This window comes from Tursiops truncatus, chromosome 3 (genome assembly GCF_011762595.2).
Source record: "Tursiops truncatus isolate mTurTru1 chromosome 3, mTurTru1.mat.Y, whole genome shotgun sequence".
NCBI classification, from domain to species: domain Eukaryota; kingdom Metazoa; phylum Chordata; class Mammalia; order Artiodactyla; family Delphinidae; genus Tursiops; species Tursiops truncatus.
This window is the reverse complement of record NC_047036.1, coordinates 91,202,221-91,218,986: the sequence shown is the minus strand read 5'-3', so window position 1 is coordinate 91,218,986 and position 16,766 is coordinate 91,202,221. Positions and strand designations below refer to the sequence as shown.

The following is a 16,766-nucleotide window of genomic DNA, read 5'->3' as shown; positions in this document are numbered from 1 at the left end:
AAATGGTTAAGATGGTAAATTTTATGTAATGCGTTTTTTACTACAATGAAAAAAAAAAGGCTCTTCATTTAGGTGATGATCACAGTGACTCTGGTTTGATCAGCACTCTTGACACTTCAGAAAGGGCTTTCACATATGTCATCAAGTTCCACCCCAGCAGGAAGGTGGTAAGCCTCGCTCCAAAGAGGAGGAATCTGAGACTCGAAGACACCCAGTTACTCACCCACAGCTGCACAATGGGTGGGGGGCAGGGCTCGACGTACAGTGTCGCCCTTCTGTGTCCAGGGCTACCTTCACCACACTGCTCCAACCCAAAACAAGTACTGCTATGTGGACAAGAACAGGTCAGCTCAGCCAAACCTGTGAGGGTACCTACTCATCGCCGCTGTTTCCCAGGAAAGGCAAGAGAGGACATATATCAGAATTAAAGGAGGAATATTAACTGTGAGTGGACTCGGAAAAATTAACCATGTATAATGTAATTCTTAGAACAATTACTAGAAAAGAATGATGAAGAGGCATAGCCAGAAACCGATAAATAAAATAAAATTCTAAAAACTATGCGGTTAACCCAAAAGAAGGAAGACAGGATGGACAGAAGAACAAAAAATTCAGAAGGGGCAAACAGAAAACAAATAGTAAACTGAGAGACCCACAATCAATCGATCATTAACTACATTAAATGTTCACAGACTCCCCAAAAGGAAGATACTGTCAGCATGGATTAAAGGCAAGACTGACACTACGGAGAGGATGGAAGTTATCAAAAACAACAACAAGAGGAAAGAACAAGTGTTGACAAGAATATGGAGAAACTGTAACCCTTGCACATTGTTGGTGGGAATGTAAAGTGGTGTAGCCACTGTAGAAAACAGTTTGGTGGTTCCCGAAAAAGTTAAACATAGAATTACCATATGACCCAGCAATTCCACTCCTAGGTACATGCTCCAAAACACTGAAAGCATAGACTCAAACAGATGCTTGTATGCCAATGTTCACAGCAGAATTATTCACAATAGTCAAAAGATGGAAATAATCCAAGTATCTGTTGACAGATGAATGGATAAGCAAAATGTGATATAAACGCATGACAGAATATCATTCCACCTTAAAAAGGGACAGAATTCTGATACTGCTACAACATGGATGACCCCTGAAAACATTAGGCTAAGTGAAATTAGTCAGTTACAAAAGGATAAATATTGTATGATTCCATTTATATTAGGTACCTGGAATAGGAAAGTTCATAGAAAGTAGAAGAGGGACTTCCCTGGTGGCACAGTGGTTAAGAATCTGCCTGCCAATGCAGGGGACATGGGTTCGATCCCTGGTCCAGGAAGATCCCACATGCCATGGAGCAGCTAAACCCATGTCACCACAACTACTAAGCCTGCGCTCTAGAGCTCGTGAACCACTACTGAGCCCACATGCCACAACTACTGAAGCCTGTCTGCCTAGAGCCCGTGCTCCACAACAATAGAAGCCACCACAATGAGAAGCCTGCACACTGCAATGAAGAGTAGCCCCCGCTCACCGCAACTAGAGAAAGCCTGCGTACAGCAACGAAGACCCAACACAGCCAAAAATAAATTAATTAATTAAAAAAATAAAAATACAAAAAAAGAGAGAAGAGAGGTTACAGTAGATGGGCAAATGGGGCAATATCGTTTAATGAATACAGAATTCCTGTTTGGGAGGATAAGAAAACTCTGCAAATGGATATTGGTGATGGTTGCACAGCTCTGTGAATGTACGTAGTGCCACTGCACTGCACACTTGACATGGAACTCCGGTGTGAAGGGTCACACGAGGCAGACCCGCTGCGGCACCTCAGGCTATGCTGTGCTTTGTAAAGTAAAGCTAACGGCTCGGTTCCGTGTCCGTGGGACAAAGAGGATGTCCTTTGCAGCAAATACTCATTATTCTACCAGAGGTTATAGCTTTATAAAAATGAATTTGAGGTAGCACATAGCAAGCAACCACGAATAAGGGAAAAACACAATGACTGGGACCAGGGAAAGGCTGAGGAAGCCAATGGAGGTGAACACAGCTGCTAGGGCTGACTCTTCTACTTAGTGCCGTGCTCCCTGGCAGCCAGGGCAGAAATGAATGATCTCCTGTCAGAAAGGAGGAAGCATTCCAGTTGTACAAGGGACGCAATGTGTTTTTAACAATTAGATGCTAGAAGAGTTTAGGTACCTGGGACTTCATATGTGGTGTGAAACGATGTGATTGTGAGTCCTTTCAGCCACAATTTCCCACATATGCAGATTTCATATGGTTTCTTCTGATACTAACTTTCAATTAAATTTAAGCTGTAGACCATTCAAGTACACCGTAAAGGGAATTCTGGGCAAGGCTAAGTTCACACAATCTTGGCACTCTGCCTTCTAGCTGTCTAATTTGCTGCAGAGATGAAACAGAGGATAAAAAAGAATAAATGGAAGGGACAGCTCCCTTCAACGAGAGGATGGCAGGGTTTCATAACCGGTGCAGCCTTTTTTAAAAAACATTTTTGAATTAATTGCCAGCATTTAAAAAATATTAGAATTTACAGCTATTCCTGTAAAATTAGAAGGTCAGGAAATACCAGCTCTTCCCATGACAGCAGTGGGCAGAGTGGCCAGCAGCTGCCCCTTTGGACTCGTCAGGCCATGGTGCTCCACTGTTCTGCCTGCTTTCCTCACCCCATCTGCTGCCCACCGCTGTCAGAGTCTGCAGCACCTGCCTGGGTGGGCCATCTTTTCCAAACGCAACTTGCCCCAGTTAGACTTCCGATAGCAGCTGGAGAAAAGACAGCTCAGGTTCTATTTTTCTAATGAGAACCCAGAGCCTTAGGTTTTTAGGTTGCTGTCTGAGGGAAGACCCAAGCACCTGGGAAATCTGGAAAGGAGGCCAGAGGACATTCATGGCTATGGAAATGACGCCTCACCAGCGTGCTTTCTTGGTTAAATACATACTAGTGGGCAAAGCTGGTTTTCCTCTTTCAGGATCAATTAGACCTATCCCCAGTGCTGTACAAAAGAAACCATACCAGAGTTGGTTCATTTTGAATACGGTGTTAAAGGCTGACTCTACTTTTGTTGAACCCCCTGTGAGAACCCTAACCCAAATAAAAATATAGCTAAATAGGCTAGATGTTAGAAATATTCCCCTGGTCCTTTGATTCCAAGCAACGTGCACTTACCAGAATGAATCTGCTCCAAAATATGGTCCCAACTTCAAACGTACTTACTCCTGGGGCTCGGCATTCACTTCACAGTTAATGTGATGTGTCTGCCTAGTTTGGAAGCCCCTCATTCTCTTTTCACAATGGTTCTTTTTAAAGCTTTGCCTTAAAATCTGCTCTTCCAGTAAGCCTTCCCCGATTACCTATAGTCTCGTATTTACTTCTTTCTTTGAGGCATCGCCTTCCCCATAATTACTTATTATCTGACACATGGACCCTACGAAGTCTGGCTCCGGGGAGCAGGGACTCTGTTCATCCATCCTTGTGTTCCTAGACGCTCACAACACTGGGCACGGAGTAGTACTCGATAAAGACCGCATGAGTTGAACGTGTAAAGGTAATGAAAGACTTTTTCTAAGCTAATTTTTAAAAGTATCAAGTTCTGTTTTATTTTTTCGGTATGCGGGCCTCTCACTGTTGTGGCCTCTCCCGTTGCGGAGCACAGGCTCGGGACGCGCAGCCTCAGCGGCCATGGCTCACAGGCCCAGCTGCTCCGCGGCATGTGGGATCTTCCCAGACCGGGGCACGAACCCACGTCCCCTGCATCGGCAGGCGGACTCTCAACCACTGCGCCACCAGGGAAGCCCAAAAGTATCAAGTTTTGTTAGACTGCTCATTGACAAAGTATCATCAACTTGGAAAATGTGCTTGTGGCATGCGAATGTGGTCTGCAGAACCTCTTCTCACAAAAACAATGTCCACAGCGATGGGTGGGGCTGCAGTAACACTAGTGAGGTCCGTACTTTATTACCATTATAGACGAAATAGGCTTCCGGGGCTGGTCTGGGCAGCTAACACTCCTCTATGACACTGGTTTTAAGGAAGAAGATGTCATGAGTTCCAAACAACCCAAAAAACAATCCAATCTGAGAAGACATGGTCTGCTTAGAAAATAAAGGCTGCTTATCTTAGGAAAGGAGTGCATGAACCTAACAATCATGGCAGCTCATTCTGAGCAAACGTGGTGGATCAACGCCTTTCCATATCTATCTTAAACTCTAAGTCTCTTTTGGGTGCTGAAAGATTACCGAACAGTAGAGTTTGAGGGAAATATTTCAAAAGTACCACAAAGTGAAGTGGGGCCATAATCTTTCCCGCTCTCAAGCTTGGTTACTCTGTGAGGAAAGTTCTGGAATGATATTAGGGCCACTCGGCCCTGCTAACATTCACAGACAGGCCTTGTTTGACCAGGCTCAGATCCCCGGGAGGAAGCGCACAGTCTCCTTAGAGAGCCCCCTGTGAGTCAATGTTCGAAACTTCTAAGCCTTCCCTGGGCTTGGTTCTCAGGGATGACCAACATCAGGAACCTCCTGGGATAAATTAAGCTGCCCAGTTAAAGTAAGGAGAAGAAAAACAAAAGCAACACAGGGCTTGGGCTGTTCCTTCGTCAAGTCAGGGTACTAGCTTCAGTCCTGTCTAACTTTTCCAACCTGGGGACTGGTTTCTCAAAGTTTCAGAATCAGGTTACCAATGATCTGATTCTCCTCGAAAAATTCTCTGCTGGAATATAACTGCCTACTTAGTGCCTCATTCCTAACAAAAATCCAGTTTTCTCTGGACAGGCTGCCTTGCCGTTGTAAACACTTCCCTCCCACTCTGCAGAAATCATTTTGAGAGAAGGCGGGACTGCTTTCCCTGCCCCGACCCCCCTTTGTCCCCACTGCGAGGGGCTGCTCGACACCTTGGAAGATTTCTCCTGAAGCCTTTAAGCCTCATGGGCCATTAAGCCAGGAAAATCTGGCTTCAACATTAAACATATTTCATAGTCACAGTCATGCCAAATAGCCAGGTTTCACGTGTAAATTCTTCCTTGGTTGTCCTCCAAAAACTACGCACAAGAAGGAAATCTCTATCTAAATGATCACACCAGCAAACATGGTATCATATGCTTCCTGTCCTCGCTGAGAGTTTAATAGTTCAGCATTGCTAAATTCCACAAAAATAAGAATTTCTCACCTAAAACCGGAAAAGATCTCAAAACACAGGAGCAGAACCCATCACAGCCTGCGCAAAAGCCCATCAGATCAGGGATTTTGTTTGGTTTACAGAGAGTTGCTCCAGACAAGCTTTGCTGTTCCATGAACAGAGTTGGGAAGACAGCCTGCTAGAGGGAGTGCGTCCCACAAACGCTAACACGCATGACGCAACACTGAGCCCATCTCACACACATCTGTGCTCGGCTCTACTGCAACACCCAGAATGGTTTGGTCTAAGGGTGTTGTTTCTAAGACGGAGATCTGCAAGATCTCAGTGAACAGCAAATACCCTGCTAGTAAGCCAGGTGCTGTAATCAGACAGCTGTTCCCTAAATTCTGCCACCAGTACTAGAGACCTCAAAGGAGGGCAGTAAGTAGAGCACACCATCCATAAGCATGCTTCACTGTTTAAGCAGGGGTGTGTAAAAGCAAAGCCCTCTATAGAAACACGGGCGGCAAAAGCAAGGACAACTGCTTAGCTGTGTGGTCTTGGACAAATGACTTGCCCTCTCTGAACTCTGTCATCCCAGTTTTACAGATGAGGAGAGTTACAGGGCCTCCTTCAAGGCTGAGGATTGAACATGAGGATGCATGTAAATGCTCAACACAAAGTCAGTGAACAAAGCATGTTAGTTATGATATGCAGCCTCCCTTTGAACTAGAACTCTCTGCCAAATTATGAAATAGAAATCCCAACTCATAATTCCTACCTTATCTTTGTCTACTTAATTACCTTTACTTTACAAACGATTGTGTGACCAGGTTTGAACAGAGGTAATGCAATTTATTTTAAGATGCAGTGTGACACCACCGGGACCTTTCTGCTGTATATGACTGCTTAGGTAAGTCAAAACACTTTCTAAATTGCTGGTTTACCCCTCCAGGCTCTGAGGACCAACCACACCCTGGAGCCAGCTTATCGAGGGGGCAGCCAGGCTGTGATGAGTGGGGTTTGAAAACAAAAGAAAAGTGCGTTTTGATGAAGGGAATACTCCTGTTTTCTTAAGTGGAGATCGGCAAATATACTGCAGCAAACTCTGTATATAAAATCCAGCTCAAGAAAACCTCTGGGTTGCTAATGCAAGTTTGCAAATATAGCAGGCATAATGAAATGGCTGCTTTTTAATGATTTCCTGTGATGGTGTTTATAAATGGTAGCTTTTTTCCCTACTGAAGCAATTTAATAGGAAAAAGGCACAGGAGTAAGAATATGCAGCCAATGAACACGCAGGGGCGGGGCTCAGCTGGGGCCTTCATCAGGTCCTCCTCCTTGCTGCCCGGGTGCCTGCCCTCCACGGTGACCTGGCAGGTACCGGCCGTGCCCACAGCACTCTCCTCCTGCCCCCTGCTCTTTGCTTGCATCGTTCCCACTTATCCCGCAGCTTTCTGCTTAGATGTGACTACTGGCCGCGTCTTCTGATGCTCCCACTTGAGGGTGTCGCTAGGGGCCCCTGCCCACCTCCTTTTGTGGTCCCACTGCCAGTCATTCCCTGTTTCCTTTGCATCCTCCAAAGAACCGTGAGCTCCAAGATGGTGTTCACTGTTCCTCACATATCTGGGAGCCTCCTACGAGCGGGCACTGTTACTTCGGTAAACAGGAGAGCCGAAGTCCCTGCCTGCATGGAACCTGCATTCTAGTGCAAGAGACTAATAAAGACTGGTGATACATATATAAGGCAATAAATGCGAACACGAGGTATCATTAGGTAGTGCTAAGTGCTGTGAAGAAAAATGAAGCAGGGACGGGAAAGGAGTACCTGCATTGTGAGAGTGAGTGACAGCACCAGGACTCTACCAGGGGGTTGGGGAAGGCCTGTGATGAGAGGACAGCTGACTGACATGCATCAGAGAGGCACGTGTGGATGCAGAAACCCTGAGGCCAGAGATGCTGGTCAGGTCTGAGGGACAGCAAGGAGGCCGGTGTGGCCAGAGCTGGGAAGAAAACAGGAGAGTTGGGGAGGGACTTCCCTGGTGGCGCAGTGGTTAAGAATCCACCTGTCAATGTAGGGGATGCAGGTTCGAGTCCTGGTCCGGGAAGATCCCACATGCCGCGGAGCAACTAAGCCCGTGGGCCACAGCTACTAAGCCTGCGATCTAGTGCCCGCGAGCCACAACTACTGAGCCTGTGCACCTAGAGCCTGTGCTCCACAACAAGAGAAGCCACTGCAATGAGAAGCCCGCCCACTGCAACTAGAGAAAGCCACGCGTGGCAACCCAAAGTAGCTAAAAATAAATAAATAAATTTAAAAAGAAAAGAAAGGAAACGGAGAGTTGGGGAGGATGAGGCCTGAGGTGGGTATGCCCAGGTTCTGGGGGCCCTAAAGGCCAGGGTAAGGAGCGGGGATGTCACTCTGGGGTGAGGGATTTGAGTGTGGGAGCAGAGTGATCTGATGGCAGGTTCTGAGTCTCACATGCCCAGTCTCCAGCACAGCTCCCAGTGAGCTGCTGCATAGATGAATGAAGGCCTCCTATTGTGGACAGAGAACATACACAGGCATCGGGCAGAGAGGGTCCCTTCCCCCCCAGGAGCCCAGTCTTGTCAGGAATGATACTACCACCAGTTACAATGAACATGTATTTTTACTGAGGGAAAAGATGAAAATAAACAACCTGGGAAAACAAAGCCAGCTCACAGTGCAGACAAGCAGACACTGGCTCCTGTGTGGGGCGCCCGGGCTACAGATGCTCCCTCACAGCTGGAACCCTGAGATGCCCCGCAGTGAAGACGCCCTGCCCACTTGATTGGGGTTTGCCCTCCATTCCCCCAGCTTATTTGATTAAGAAATTTCGTTGGAGTGTGGGTCACTTGCTTCATTTCATAAAAAAACAATTTCAGAGAAATGAATGACATTCCTGTGTAGGAATGTAGGAATGTCTCTTTGCAGTGATCAGAAACTTCTCAGCTGCTGCTCTCACTCATCTGACTGCCTAAGGCTGGAAGGCTGAGTCCAGAAGCTCGGGGCCACTAGGGTTAGAGATTCTGATGCTGGTATAGCTGAGCCCTTTGGACTTGGGCCCACGGCTGGGCTGATCGCAGGGGTCTGTGTGCGTTGTGACTTAAGGCCCAGGGTCTGGGTTCAGGTTAGTGTGAGGGAAGCCGTTTCAGCCTAAAGCGAAGGCCCCAGGCCTGGGAGGTATCCCCCCTCCTCAACCCATTTCTGTCTGGCTCAAGTATACTGGTATCAGTATACAGCTCTCAGTGACTTTGATGTAGCTAAATCCATCTTATCTGGCCTTAGCAGCAATCCATCCTGCTGACCCCTTCTTCCTTATTAGAGCCTTCTCTGCCCCACTGGTGGGTGGACAGGGCTGTCCTCATTTCCTTCTTACAGCTTCAGCTGATTGAATGGTTGACGGATTGGGTGACTGCTTCACTCCTTCATTCAAACAAGTATCTCTGAACACGTAGTATGTGCCAGGCCATGTGGTGGGCTCTGGAGAGAGACTACTAGATAAAACAAACATGCTTCTGCTCAGTGGGGTTTAGCGGGAGCATCAGTCAAGCAAAGAAATACAAATACATTGCTTGAAATTTCAGTGTGATGTAAGAAGGAAACCAATGGGGCCTTGCACAGACTGGTGCTCACAAGATGCTTTTGGAGGAGGTGCATTTAAACTGAGACTGAAAAGCTGAGAGGTGCATCCCTGCTGTGAGCTGCTGCTGAGTTTCCTCTTCAGCGGGTGGCCCCCTAGGCTTGGTCTCCAGCTCTCTGCAGTTCTCGCTCTTCACATTGACTTCCATTGCTTCAGTAACTATCTGCAAACAGCCTGATGTCTCCCAACTGCTTTCTTCAGCCAGACCTTTATTGGCTTATTTATACCTACTGCCTTCCCAACATCTCCACCCAGATACCTCCAGATGCCTGAAACTTATGCCCAAACAAAACACAAAATCTCTACCCTACTCCACCCTCCCCCAAGTAAAACAAAATACAATTCAGAGCAAAACCACCTGGTCCTTTTTCCCTGCTTTCATATTGGCGATTGGCCCTACCGTCTATCCACTGTGCGAACGAGACACTTACGGGAGATCCCCACATGCCTACTTCCTCCTTCACCCTGTTACTGATCCTTTAGCAGATCTTGCCGACTTTCTATATGCATCTGCTTTTCCACACCTCAACTGCCACCACCCTAATCCTATAAACAATTTTGCCCACCTAGACTTTTGCAGTAGTTTCCTAGCTGGCCTTCCCCATTCACTCTTTTTTTTGGCGGTACGCGGGCCTCTCACTGTTGTGGCCTCTCCCGTTGCGGAGCACAGGCTCCAGACGCACAGGCTCAGCGGCCATGGCTCATGGGCCCAGCTGCTCCGCGGCATGTGGGATCTTCCCGGACCGGGGCACGAACCCGTGTCCCCTGCATCGGCAGGTGGACTCTCAACCACTGCGCCAGCAGGGAAGCCCACCCATTCACTCTTGATCCACTGATTCTTTCTCTTCACCACAGAGTAATTGATTCAAAATGCAAATTTGATCATTTCATTCCCCCGACCCCCAACTATTAAAATCATTCAGTGGTTTCTTGTGGGTCTTTGAATAAAGGTCAGACTCTCTAACATGGTCTATAAGATCTTGCACCATCTGACTCCTGCCTACCTCTCCAAGCCTCCATCTCACATCTCTGTGCCCTCCACACAGGATGACCTTTTCTCACGGCCTTGAATACATCTCTCCCTTCTCCCCTGAATGCCGTTTCCTCTTTTATGTACTCAATTCCTACTTATCCTCCGATCTCAGCTCAAATGTTACTTCCTAGAGGAAGCCATCCTGGAAATCCTAAACTGAATCCCTTTAACACACTGTCACGGTACTATGTTCTTGGTGTTATAGCACGTATATAGGTTGATAATTAAACATAAGTGTTTAATATTTGATTAAAGTCTCTCTCCCCAATGAAATTTTGAGTTCTATTGTAAATCGTACTATACTTTCTCTTCCTTCTCCTCGTTCTTTTCCCATCACTGCCCTGTGCATGAACGTTTCCTAAGATATAGTGCCTCTCCCCATTTTGACTCCACACCCTTTCAACCATAGGGATCTCCTTACCTTATAACTTCAAAGCCTTTATCCTCAACCCCAATCTCTCCAGAGATCTAGTTAAGCATCTCCAAGTAGACCTGAGGTTTTGCAACCTTTCGACTGCAACCCACAGCTGGCACATTTCACTTGGCAACTTACAACATATAAACTTCCAACAAATGCGCTTCATGTAACAACACTGTCATTGTTTTTTCCTATTTGATTTCATTTAAAAAATATTTTATTTTTTCATATAATTTCAAGAGCCATTAATGGGCCACAACCTGTAGTTTAAAACACACCATACCAACACACTGTGCCATGTATTTCCACATGGACACTTCTCTACAACCTCAGACATAATATATCTGTTTCCCGACTCATTGCTCAACCAAGCTTCCTTACTAAAGAACATAATCATTCTCTTAGTCATTCAGGATGAACATGTTAGTCATTTTGGATTCCTTCTTACCCCAAAGTTGCTGAAACCTATTGGTTCTTCCACTGTGATATGTCACTACTTATTCCACCCTTTCCATTCCTGCCATCTCAGTTCAGATTTTACTGTAACTTGGAACACTGCCACAGCCTTTTTTTTTTTTTTTTTTTTGCAGCACGCGGGCCTCTCACTGTTGTGGCCTCTCCCGTTGCGGAGCACAGGCTCCGGACACGCAGGCTCAGCGGCCATGGCTCACGGGCCCAGCCGCTCCGCAGCATGTGGGATCCTCCCGGACCAGGGCATGAACCCGCGTCCCCTGCATCGGCAGATGGACTCTCAACCACTGCGCCAGCAGGGAAGCCCTGCCACAGCCTTTTTAACTGGTTCCCTACTTCCAGAATTTTCAAGCAGAAGGTGACATATATTTGAATCACAAGGCAGAAAGGGAATTCAGCTCTTTGGTTCCATTTTGACCAACAAAGAAGTATGTCAAGACCTGAAATGGATGTGCCTTCATCTACTCAATAAGCTCCTTGACTAATTAAATTTTAATTCAGGCTGCCTTGTGTTTCTAAAGTTCCTGTTACAATCCAGAAACCGAATTCCGGCTTTGTGGTAATGGCAGGCAGACTCACCCATGTCCGCAGTGACCATGGTGGACTGGTTTTCAGGGATGGAGACAGAGGTCTGGTCTTGGTCCACACTGCGAGAGTCCTCATTGACCTCGTGCTGACTCTGGCTGAGTTCTGATCGCAGTTCTGAGTACTCATCCTCCTCCCTGAGGGCAAAAAAAGGAAGTCAGCCTCCACTGACAGAGACGTAAGACAAATCCCTAGAGAATATGTCTTTTAAGGACAAGATAAAGACACTCAGAAAGAAAACAGACAGGTCTCCTCTCCGGGCCACATGCATCAGGATTCCTCTCAGACCAAACAGATGGGCACATCTACGGTCAGCGTTTGAAACTGAAAGTTCGCTTCTGTGTCAACATCTGTACCTATACACCAAACAAGGTTCATCTACCAGCCTACCAGAAACTTTTCCCTTTCAAAGATTTCCTCAAGAAATTAGATTTCTTCAGCCCCTCAAATTCCGAGGTGAAAAAGAACTGAGACTACTAGAACTGAGGCCACGGTGGGGGGAAGTATCAAAAGTCTGGTGAATAGGAGTGGCTCAGATCATCACCAGCAGGGTCCCACTGGTGGGTTTCCTTCTGGGAAGAGGACATAAGGAGTATTGAGGCTGCAGCGACTAGAAAACCAGCACCTCATCTGTGCAGATCAAAACCAATGCTCCGAGAAGTATATATGGGTCAGCATGTCTGAGAAATATCACACTTAGTTTCTCTAAAGGAAGTCAATGGAGTTAGGGGATAGGAAAGGAGGATGGGGTGAGGAGAAGAATGGAATCAGTGAGTGAGAGAATACCACACAATGGTCTATTTCCTCCAATTTGCATTTGCTAGCAGGAAGACAACATTGAAATGCAGCCGTGTTTCATCTGCACAAGCACACCCCACCGCCTTCTCAGCCTCTCATGGAGCCCTCACAACCTCTGGTCTCTGAATTAGCTATGGGCAAGCTAAGAAAACTCAAAATTGTAATATCTATTTCAAAGCACACGCAGACCTTCTCCCCACACCACCACAAACACCACACACACGCTGGAGACAGAAATGGACAGAGCAAAAATTAGCCCTCTTTGAAGCATTTATTTTGCAAGTAATCCAGAAAAGAAAATTGTCAAGGGATTTAACTCTGAGGTTGGAAAGTCCACAGGTGTACCTGCTCAGCCCCAGGGGGAGACTGTCTGTGAAGAAAGGAAGGAAGAGAAGAAATTCTCTCAACCTGGCATTCACTTCAAGTTGCTGACAACCGGGCGTGGGGTGGGCAGAATGTCCACAGTTTTGGGTGGACCAAGATGGTGAGTGGTATTCATTGGAAACTGGGGAAGAGGCAACTGCCATTTGAAGCTGGGGAGACACATCTGTATTAGAGAAACGGGAAGAACTCTCCAGAGTTCTTGGTTCTCTCAAGAAATCAACATCCTCTCAGGGAAGGAATTCAGCTGAGCCCCTGCTTTATAAAGTATTTCTAATAAGAGCCACACAGAGATCTAGGAAGACTTTAAACAGATATAAAACCCCCAGACAGTCAAAATATGAATCAGAATGGGAGTGGTGAAGGCAAAAAATATAGGTTAACGTTCTATGAATAAGTTAAATTATTAGACATCTGCAAAGTCAACAATAATTAGGTTTAGGAAAGAAAACAATTAAAAAGTATTCTTAAGAGTCACCTTTTTGGTCTAGAGGGTGATTGTGCCCTGATACATCAGCTCTCCTTTCAATCAGCAGTTAAAACCCTGATTTTAGTTAAGGGGAGATTTTGTGTATGATGAATAAATTCTTTGTTGCATGGCCAATGTAATCAGCTTCAGCTTGGCTGGGACTGTTTTCCAGCCAAAAAAGCCAGATAAATGCTGCCACTGTATCTCTGGTATAAATGGCATTTGAAAAATCTTTCCTAGCCACCTTCAACCCTCTTGGCTTGGCAGGTCCCAAAACATACAGTGCCTGCCAAATCTCCTGCTTTGTAAAAATTACTTTAAAGGAGTGAATAGGGAAGGGGTGGGAGAAGGAAGCTGTTGAGGGAAACATTCCTTACTGAGGTCAGAGCACAGATTGAAGAATGATACCACACTAGAAATGTCACCTTAGGCAGAAGGCTTTCAGTGTCATGAAATGCAAACTAAGGATCCTCATTCAAGGTATTGGATTGAGCACCAAAACAAGGATAGGATGGCAAAAACCAAACAGATGCTGTCTTCTGGGAGTCAAATATGTTCAGAACAAATTCTAACCTAAGAAGGATGCTCTGGGCGGACACAGGAGGAGCATCTGGGGCTGCAGGTGTGCAGTGACCAGGGAAGACTTCCTGGATGAAGCAGCACTGAAAATGAGTCTAAAGGCAAGCAGGTTTTAGATAGGTCACGAGGGTGCAAGGGCACACGCAGAGACTCAGAGGGGCCCGTGAACGTGAACATGGACATGTGGAGCTTGGGATACAGGTTCGGGAAAGCTGAAACCAAAATGGGGTGCAGGATGGAACCATGAGGCTGGAGGAGCACTCAGGCCACTTGCTGAGCGGGCAATTTTGATCAGAAGGAGAACTGATTGTATTGAAGGAGGCAAATAATCAGGGTTAGATGGCAGAAATAAAGGGAAAAAAATGTGTGAAATCGAGGAATTCAGAGGAAGAAGTACTGCTGAGAACTTTCATGGAAACAGATAAAATAAGCAGCAGGGACGTGCAGATGGTCTGTGTTTCTGACCTCACAGGGAGAGGCTGAGGTGAGCACATACCACCCATGGTTCAGGTTCCCCCTTATGGTAATCATAATGAAGGTTACAGTGCAAAACAACACAAGCAAACAACGTAAACAGTAGTTAGAGGTAGAAAGCAACCTTGTGAGACGATCGCGTGCATTTCTGTGTCCCAAAAATGAGGCATTAAAAGGTTAAACTGGGGCTTCCCTGGCGGCACAGTGGTTGGGGGTCTGTCTGCCGATGCAGGGGGCGCGGGTTCGTGCCCCGGTCCGGGAGGATCCCGCATGCCCCGGAGCGGCTGGGCCCGTGAGCCATGGCCACTGGGCCTGAGCGTCCGGAGCCTGTGCTCCGCGATGGGAGAGGCCACAACAGTGAGAGGCCCGCGTACCGCAATTAAAAAAAAAAAAAAAAGGTTAAACTGAACCTAACATGAGAAAATTTGTGCAACCCTGTTTCTCCAGCGGACTTGGTAAAAAATCTTGGAGTTGCGTATCTTCGTCATCTCCTGAACATCCTTATCGGCATCGTTCCTGAAAGGAGATTGGAATCTGGGACTCGAAAGTGACAAAAGCCAATGGTCTCCGGGCCCTTTGTAAGTCGACAGTCAATCTGGGACTGCAGCATTTGCAGAAGACTGATGCTGGGGGTTCTCTCTCTACTGTTTTATTCAGAAGCATTGGTCCATCCAGAGAAATGGAACAAGAAGTCCGAAACACCCTGCTGATCCATGGCAGTTTTACAAAGGCAAGAATTTGAGATGTGTTTTTAAGGCTGCTCTGTGCAGCAGGGCGTCACCTAGCTGGGCAGGGTGTCTAGCAAATGACACAGCACCTGCATCTCAAAGTGACTTTATTGTTTGCTTCCTTCCATGGTGTATATGGTAACTCTTGGTAAGTAACATCTTATTTCTTTGGGGAAAAAAATGCCTCCCCCAAGAACACTAACTGCTAATGCCGGTGATGAAAAGGAAGAAAATATGAAAAGGTCCAAGAAGTGATCAATTTAAGTCAAAAAAACAGAAGCTCTGATAAAGTGATAAATGTTGCTAATTGTATGCTACTGTGGCAGTTTCCTAATTATGGAATTACAAAGTTCTCAGGTGTTTTTCTTCGGAACATAAAGGATCATCTCACAGGATTCTAAATGTACATTATTTCATTTACTTCGAAGCATCTGTGAAGTGCTTCCACGTTGCTTAGTTTCGAGTTGCAATGATTAATGCTCGCTACTAGCTAACAAAAAAACCCAAAAACGCTCCTAAGGGGGCAGGGATTAGATTGTACACACACCTACGTAACTAGCAGAGGCAGACAAGTCACAGACTGGCAGACTGGAAGGGATCTTGGTGATCACCTAAGACAGGATCAATACCTTTGTTTTACAGATAAGACCACTGAAGCTTCCAGAGGCTAAGCGACTTACCTAAGACTATATAACCAGTTAGCAGCACAGCCTAATTCTTAAATCTAGTTACCAACAAAACAATAATATGATGGCCTAAAGAAAAGATTTCTTTTTTTTTTAAAGATTCTTTCTCATTAGTAGCTAGGGGTGAAATGATCTAATTAGAAAAGGAAAAAGTCAATGAAAGTATAATTCTTATCATGCTTTCCAGACCTTGAGCTGAAGTATTATGGAATCAGCAGCAGTTGATAAAAATATTAACTTCAGTAGCAGTCTCTATACCTGTTTTATTTTGGGGTGCACATTCATGCCTTGTCACTGGATTGGAGTGACTGATGAACAAGACCCAGAAGAACATCTGCCTACCTTGGTAACTGTCAGTCAACTATGTCCAGCTAGCCCAGTCTACCTGAGTGTGTGGTCTGTCTTCTGAAACACATTCTGTCTCTCTTGCAATTAAAGGCCGACTTGCCCTGAAATGGTCATCATTCTTTTAAAGAACAAAGTTTTTTGTTTTTTTTTTTTTTTTGCGGTACACGGGCCTCTCACTGTTGTGGCCTCTCCCGTTGCGGAGCACAGGCTCCGGACACACAGGCTCCGCAGCCATGGCTCACAGGCCCAGCCACTCCGCGGCATGGGGGAATCTTCCCGGACCGGGGCACAAACCCGCGTCCCCTGCATCAGCAGGTGGACTCTCAACCACTGCACCACCAGGGAAGCCCGAACAAAGATTTTTTTAGATACAAGGAGGAAGGGTATTCCTTTCAGTTCTCTTAGAGGATCTATAGCAGGAAATAAGTGATGAGTAAATACTTCTTATTTTTCCATATAGTACAGAGGAAGTTCAGAATCTTATGGTGAATAACTGAACAAATGGGACTCTGAAATGCTCTCCTATGTATATGATAATCCATCCTTGTCATCAATGAGTACCAGTTTTAACAAGGTCTGATGTAAGATTCATATTCAAAAACTTCAAATAGTGAACAAGGTTGGAATATGTACCATATAGGAAGACAGAGAGAGAAAGAAAGCTACCTTATCTTCCTGCGTTTTATTTTTTGTTTCATTATATTCTACTCTTTAGGCCAGAAGTTAATCAGAACAACATGTTTTACTGGGAAAGAAAGAGGTTTTGGTTATACTGTTTGAGATGCAGCAACATGAAGATGGACAGACAGATGTACCACACAGGCCCAAGTGTGGGCCTGAAGATCAGGAGAAGGGTCGGGCGCGTAGCATCGGCATGAGATTTAAGCAAATGGATTATGTTAGAGTACAAGGAGGCTTTGGATGCTATCTCAGTCACTAAATGAGGAGCATTGTGCAGACAAAGAAGCAGAAAGGTCAAGTGCCAATGTCAATGTGA

General features: G+C 45.9%; 1 protein-coding gene across 6 annotated transcripts in view; it reads right to left on the bottom strand.

Annotated features, from left to right (window-relative positions):
* The window catches only part of MCC (MCC regulator of WNT signaling pathway), a 426,733-nt gene that overhangs the window by 76,797 nt on the left and 333,170 nt on the right, over positions 1-16,766 (bottom strand). For all 6 annotated transcript variants that reach the window (XM_019940817.3, XM_019940818.3, XM_073802387.1 and 3 more), the window contains one exon: positions 11,301-11,443. In XM_019940817.3, the coding sequence (XP_019796376.3) occupies positions 11,301-11,443 (143 nt within the window). The remainder of the gene's footprint in view (positions 1-11,300; positions 11,444-16,766) is intronic.